This window comes from Notechis scutatus, chromosome 6, assembly GCF_049901735.1.
Source record: "Notechis scutatus isolate UNSWTSFEM ecotype Mainland chromosome 6, rNotScu1.2, whole genome shotgun sequence".
Classification (NCBI taxonomy): domain Eukaryota; kingdom Metazoa; phylum Chordata; class Lepidosauria; order Squamata; family Elapidae; genus Notechis; species Notechis scutatus.
The window spans coordinates 82,286,243-82,293,529 of NC_142014.1; the positions used below are offsets into that span (position 1 = coordinate 82,286,243).

At 51.2% G+C, this 7,287-nt stretch overlaps 1 protein-coding gene across 1 annotated transcript in view; it reads right to left on the reverse strand.

Moving 5' to 3' along the window:
• The window catches only part of NCAPH2 (non-SMC condensin II complex subunit H2), a 34,207-nt gene extending 26,989 nt beyond the window's left edge, over positions 1-7,218 (reverse strand). The window contains 9 exon segments of the mRNA XM_087968987.1: positions 18-172; positions 300-379; positions 2,656-2,727; positions 4,858-4,945; positions 5,789-5,844; positions 6,392-6,414; positions 6,417-6,492; positions 7,013-7,032; positions 7,035-7,218. Coding sequence (XP_087825113.1) covers positions 18-172; positions 300-379; positions 2,656-2,727; positions 4,858-4,945; positions 5,789-5,844; positions 6,392-6,414; positions 6,417-6,492; positions 7,013-7,032; positions 7,035-7,119 — 655 coding nt within the window. The 5' untranslated portion in view covers positions 7,120-7,218.
• Positions 7,219-7,287: the final 69 nt, after the last annotated feature.

Genomic DNA, 7,287 nt, shown 5'->3' on the forward strand with positions numbered 1-7,287 from the left:
GGTGACCCCGGCTGTACCGGTGGGGTGGTCGCGGCCCCAACCGCCGTCCCTGCCTGCGTGGCACTGGGTGGGCGAGAGGCCTGCCAGCTCCAGCATGAAGAGCCCGCTGTGGTGGGGGGTGCAGGTGTTCATACGGAAGTCCTTCCGGCTGGCCAGCAGCTCTCCCTTCCGGCTGCAAGGAAACGAGCCCAGATCAGCTGGCGAGAAGGCCAGGGGATGCCGCCCCTCGTGCCCCAGGGGCTGGAGAACGGGGGGCCTCCCCCCCAACGCCCCTGGAGGACCCCGCGGGAGCCTCTTACCTAAAGAGGGGGTTGTCTTTCTTGTCCAACTCTTCGGGAGGAACCAGAGCCATTGGGGTCAAGGGCACAACAGCCACCGTCTAAGAAGGAAGCAGAGCGTCAGGATTCTGGCAGTGACCCCCCATTTAAATCCTGAGTCTCGAGCCAAACTTCCAAAAACTTCAAAAGGATTTATTGGGGAGTTAACATGCCAGCACTGCCTGGGTATAGCCGACTCTGAGACACATTATTCATTGTTGTGGTTCGCCGGCAGCGGGTGCGGACGGCTGAGGTCTCGGAGAGCGAGGACTCGGATGAGGGGCCTGCGTGTGATGCAGGGATGGGACCAGGACCATCAGGGAGAAGAGTCCTGCCTTTGGAGGTTGTGGAGGCTGGCAGCAGTGAGGAAGAGGCCCCCGAGGAGCCTGTGCACAGTGTGCATAGGGCTGCTAGAAGGAAAGAGCAGCTGCAGCAGGAACAGCCTTTGGCTGTAGAAAATTCAGTCCAAAACAAGGGACACACAAACTGTAACTTAAAATCCAAACAAACCACGCTGTAGCAATTAACTGGACAGGGCAGAAGGAATTGCAGACTTGAAAGGCCAGCAAAACACACACAGTTGGGAAGACGCCAGGAACCCAGATAAGCCTCGACAGTAACAGATAACTCACGATTTGCTTCCAGCAACTTTGCTGTGCATAGCTTCCCTTTTTAAACACTGTGTTCCCAGCTGCAGCTAATGAAGGGAATCAGGGCCCTTTCCTCCCCCGTAAGCCATGCAACTCACGTTGCTCCCTTCTCTGTTCCTCTCTGCGTGCCCTAGGATGAAGAAGGGGTGGGCCTGGGTCTTCTTCTGAACTCCCTCTCCCTTGTTCTACCTCTCCCTTGCTCTGCCCAGTCGGACTTTGCTCTTCCCCAGTTTCTTCCACAGCCAATGGAGCCCCACTCTCACTCCCTGTCAGCTGCTCGGCCTCCCCCTTGGAATCACATTCCGACAGGGACATGACATAGCATATTTAATTATACATGTTTTGACAGCGGTGAGAATGATATACGTGCAATGTTGGAAAAATGAAACCGCACCACCAGAAAGAATAAAGAAAATAATGGCTGGGGCAGAATCGGATAGGTCAACCTTAGAGTTGAAAAAGAAGGGGGAAATCGGCTTACTATGAAACATGGAATAAGTTTAATCAGGGGCTACAAAAAAGGGAAGGTCAGGGGGAAAAAAGACAGAACGAATAGAACCAAAAAGCAAATACTGTGTCAATAATATGAAAGTTAATGGTTTAGCAATATCTTTGTATGTGTGGTATATGTAACGCCCAAACGGCAGCACCATCGTATATTTGCAGTTGTAAACAATAAAAAATATATATTAAAACAAAAAATTTCAGATGCTTGGCAACTGGCACGGACTTATGACAGTCCCAGGGGTTACGCAATCCCCTTTGGCGATCTTCAGGCAAGCAAACTCTATGGAGAAGCCAGATTCACTTAAGAACCCTGTGACTAACTTAACCGTTGTGGCGATTCACTTAACAACGGTGGCAGGAAAGGTCGGAAAACGGGGCAAAGCTCAACTTAACTGCCTTGCTTAGCAGCATAAATTTTGGATTCAACGGTGGCCGTAGATGACCAGAGGACTTTATATTCTTCTTTTTTAATTTTTAGTCCTTTTATTCCTGGGTTCTGTCTAATTCGTGTAAGTAATGTTTCCAAAGATAATACGAAGAGCAGGGGGGATAATGGACATCCCTGCTTGACTCCTTTCTCTATTTTTATTGAGCGCGTGTACTCTCCATTAATTATAATATTCGCCTTTTGTGAATCATAAATTGTAGTCACGATGTTTTCAAATTTAGTGCCTAAATTCATATTATAAATTTGTTGAATTAGGAATTGCCAGTTTAGATTGTCAAAGGCCTTCTGTGCGTCCAAGAATACAAGGGCTATTTGTTTTTCCGGATGGGCTTCGTAGTATCCCAAAACATTTCATACTATTCTTAAATTGTTCGTAGTTTGTCTATTAGGAAGAAATCCATTTTGATCTTTACGTATATATTCATTCCCCAACCTCCTTACTGTCCAACTCTGCTGCCAGCTCCGTCAGCCGCCGGCAGGCCGCAAACCCTGACCATGGGGATGCCGCAATGGTCATAAGTGTGAAAAACGGTCATAAGTCACTTCTTTTCCGTGCCGTTCTAACTTCAAACGGTCACTAAGAAAATGGTTGTACGTCATGGAGTACCTGTTAACCCACCAAGGTGTGTGTGTGTGTGTGTAGTCCTGGGAGCAGACAAAAACTGCGCAAGGCTTCCTTATGCACCCCGCCCTCATCCAGAAGCTAACAAAAGGGAGCTGTGGAGCCACTAACGTTGTGTTGTTGGTCGTCCCTCAGGTCCATGTTGGCTCTGCTGGCCTGCTGGATGTCGTCCAAGGAGAGGAACTACGTAGAGAAAGAGAGGCTGCATCAGAAAAGAAGCCAAAAGGGCCGTTTGGGCCAGAAAGGGCCTTCTACTCCTGCTTTGGAAAACTGACCCAAGGACAGACGGGTCATGGGAAATGACCACACGCTCCTTCATTTGCCTTTCGTTTACAGTTCAGATACAATTCAGGTAATCATCATCTTTTAACTACCCCATAATCCCTTGCGGGGCGGAGTCTGGGCAACTCAACGGAGCTAGCAGTGTTTTACTGGCCGGATGCCCTTCCCTGTCACCAGTGCAGAGTTCAAGCATGATATTCCGCTCTGAAAAAAAAATCGGGCCGGCCAAAGAGACCCCCGCCGCGCGCCGGGAGCGCCGCTGCTTTCCTCGCCAGGGCCGGGCGGTGGCGTGTTGCACGGAGGCTGGTCTGTGGCTGGCCCAGCTCCCTTTTCCTGCCGCTCAGCGGCCTCCGCCGCACCGCCCGGCTCCGCTCAGGTATCCGGCTGGGGCTGTCAGGAGTTGCTAGCGCCGGCGCAGCTCCACGCGGCTCAGTCCCGCGTTGCCTCGGGAAGGGAAAGGCAAAACCAGGAGCCGCTGCTGCCGTTGCAAAGCGCCGCCGCGGCTCTTCCTTTTGCCTTTCCCTTCCTGAGGCAACGCGGACTGGAGCGCGCGAGCTGCGCCAGCAACTCCTGACTCGGGCCTCCGAGGGGAGGGGAAGGAGGAGAAGAAGGGGTGGGGGAAAGGAGGGGGATTCCCCCAAAAATCGGAATTCCGATTTTAATCGGAAGAATATCATGCCTGAGAGTTAAATTCTCATCTCATATCTGCCTCTACCTAGGATTGAACTCACAGCCTCCTGATTGTGAGGCGAGAGCTCCACCTCTAGGCCACCACACCACACTTGAGATACAGACTGGTAATACAAATCTTATTTTAAAACTACTAGCCCCTTTTAATAATTTAAGCAATACAGTTAAAAGCGGGAGAGGCAAGCATGCCGTATTGACTCAGTCCCGATGTTACAATAGGGTGGTTAATATCAGCCTAAAAGAGAAGATCTAGCGAGACATTAACGAAGCCTGTAACGTGCGGCCAAGCAACCGATGACAGACCTCAAGCCCATGGGAGGCATAAATTGACATACAGCTTTTTCTGCACTGAGAAGGGAGGCTTCAGTTGGTTAATAGCCAGGGTGGATAAAAATCAAGGGTTGTTTTATTTTAAATAAAAAAAATCAGATATTTTTTTATTTAAATTGGATTTTTTAAAATTTTTTATCAAATTTATTTTAATAAAATGCGTTTGGAGTAAAAAAAGATACCTCTAAAGATAGTTTTCTATTGAAGATACATTAATAAATTTAGTTTATTCAGCATAGAATGGAGCTTAATTACGTAGCACAAGGCTGCATACGTTCTGCAATATTTACATTTTTAGTAAGTTCGTTTCAGCGAACCCAAGCTCTGCAAACTGAGATAACATGCCCCGCACTGACGCATTCACACAATTTCACAGCAACCGTGAGATGAGAAATCATAAAACAAAGTTCAGGAATAGTTCTTTACTCTGTTGTTTTGCAAATCTATGTACACTACAAAGCGTACGATTGTTTGGAAGAGAAATGCATCTGTGCCATGCCTCTAAGTGCGAGGAGGAAGGGCAAGCGGTAAAAATGAAAGCGGAACCTTCTGAGCAGCTTATAAATGTAATATTAAAGAGCGCCTGTCATTTCAGATCCATCATGGCTGAGCCTGCTAGCGGGCATCCACTCACCTGCTGCCCGTCATATCCCTCACCTTGTTGGTGTCCCTGCCACATCACCAGCCGTCCCATTAAAGTGAGTGGGATGGTCGGTGAGTCAACAGCGGGTCAGAAGAGAACGATGACAGTTGCTCCTTAAAAATTAGGATTTAAATTGATTGAAATCAATTTACTAGGGGGTTGAAATCAGGGGTCTCCAACCTTGGCTGGCTGGGGAATCCTGGGAGTTGAAGCTGCCAAGGTTGGAGACCCCTGATTTCAATCCAACCCACAACGGGAGGAAACGAGAGTTCCTGTGGCGCAGGAAAACTCCCAACGCAGAGTTTGGATCCACCTGTCTCACGGCCACGATTTGGTGCTGCTGTTGGATCCAACACCCCGGAGCTCACCTCTTCTTCTTCCGCTGCTGCTCCTGGCCCGGCGCTGACATCCCCGTCGTTCCCATCCGCACCGACGGACGTGGGCTGTTTCTCACGCCTAGGTTGTAAGAGGAGTTACAACAGAGAGAGACAGAAGGGAAACGAGCAGAGTTTATTCCAGAAAATGCAGGCGGTGCTCACATTATAACCGTAAAGAGCCTCACCGTTAGGGCAACTGACCTGATTTTATGACTTTCGCAACTGTCGTTAAGTGAATGCAGTGATTGTTAAGCAAACACATTACTGGAAGGGATTGTTCCCCTTCCCCTTCTTTTCCTTCCCTCTTTTTTCTATCCCTTCCTGCCTGCCTTTTTCCTTCCTTCCTTCTTTCCCACCTCCCTCACTTTCTTCCCTTCCTTCCTTCCCTTTTCCTTCCTTCCTTTTTTTCCTATCACCTCCTGCCTGCCTCCCTTTTTCCTTTCCTTCCTTTTTCATTTTGTTCTCTTCCCTTCCTTCCCTCCCACCTCCCTCGCTTTCTTCCCTCCCTCCATTCCCTTTTCCTTCCTCCCTTCCTTTTTTTCCGATCCCCACCTGCCTGCCTCCCTTTTCCTTCCTTCTTCCTTTCTCCCCACCTCCCTTCCTTCCCTTTTCCTTCCTTCCTTTTTTCTATCCCCTCCTGCCTGCCTTTTTCTTTCCTTCCTTCTTCCTTTTTCTCTTCCCTTCCTTCCCTCCCACCTCCCTCGCTTTCTTCCTCCCTCCCTCCCTTTTCCTTTCTTCCTTCCTCTTTTCCCTATCCTCCTGCCTGCCTCCCTTTTCCTTTCCTTTCTTCTTTCCTTTTTTTCTTTTCCCTTCCTTCCTCCCTCCTTCACTTTCTTCCCTTCCTCCATCCCTCTCTTTTTCCCTATCCCTTCCTTTCCCTCTTTATTTCCCTTCCTCTCTTCTTAAGGAGGGGCTTACTCACTTCTTATTGGAGATAAAATCGAGGGCTTGGTACACCAGTGTGTAAAGATACTCCACCTGAGAAAACAAATGCAATAGATCAGAGAATGAAATGGAGAATAATCCCCCAGGGAGTTTTCTCTAAAAAAAAAACATTCTGTAAATGAAAGCTATGTCAGAATCTTCAGAGTTTGATGGAGGTCAAGGATTTTCATCACCTGCCCCTGGTGACCAATCACCCAAACAGTTCCTATTTCCCCGTGTTATCACCCCCCATGGGGCCCTCCACTAACCCCCCCGACCATTTCCTGACCTGGCCATCTTCCCCAGGCATGCACCCCCACTTTAGCCCCGCTCTCTCCCCCTATGGGGCCATGCTCTTCTCCCCTTACCAGGCCACCCACCCACCCCCATGGGTCCATCCTCTGTCCTGCCCACCCCACACCTGGCCATCCTCCCCAGGAGGCCCTCCCTCTCACTTAGCCACCCTTCCCCCCACGGGGCAATCCTAACCCCTTACCTGGCCATTGCCCACTTCCCCAATGGGGCTCCTCCCCTGACCCCCCAGCACACTTCCCCCACCTGCCCCTCCCCCCAGAGCTCCCCCAGGCCCCTCCCCACCCACCTTCTTGCTGTAGATGCAGGCGGACCCTGGATGAGCAGCGCTGCTTCGATGAAGTTCATGGTGGTCTTCCCGCTGTCGAAGGAGATGCAGATCTGGTCCAGCTGCGGGAGGAAAAAAGAGGAAGAGAAGAAGAAGGGGATAGGGAGGAGGAGAGGGAGGAAGAGGAAAAGAAGAAGGAGAGGGGGAGGAGGAAGAAGGGGAAGAAGGGGAGGAAGAGGAAGGGGAGGGGAAGAGGAAGAAGGGGAGGGGGAGGAAGAAGAAGAACAGGAAGAAGGGGAGGGGGAGGAAGAAGAAGAACAGGAAGAAGGGGAGGGGAGGAAGAGGAAGAAGAGGAAGAAGGGGAGGGGAAAAGGAAGAAAAGAAGAGAAGAAAAAGAGGAAGAAGGGGAAGAGGAAGAGGGGAGGAAGAGGAAGGGGAGGGGAAGAGGGAAGAAGGGGGGACGAAGAGGAAGGGGAGGGGAAGAGGAAGAAGGGGGGACGAAGAGGAGGGGGAGGAAGAGGAAGAAGAAGGGGAGGAAGAGGAGGGGGGCGGTCACCATCCCCGCTTCCTCTCTCTAGCCTACCTTGCGGGGTCGTTGTGCGAGGACCTCCCCTCCCCCCCTCTACCTCCCCGTCCCCCTACCTCCTCCAGGTACTCCCCAACTGCGTGGCCACGTCCACCTCCCAGTTCTTGGTCAGGTCGCGGATGGGCTGCAAGAAGTGCATGAAACGCGACTCCACGTCCTCCATGGCCGCTGCTGCTGCTGCTACTGCTGCGGCGGCGGCGGCGGCCGTTTTGCTTTTCCCGCCCGGCCGCTGACGCCATCGTCGCGCGACGCGGAGGGGACGGCGTCGTCATAGCGCGCGGGCGACGGCGGTGACGTCACGCGTCCTCGGCCCGCCCCGGCGTTCTATCCC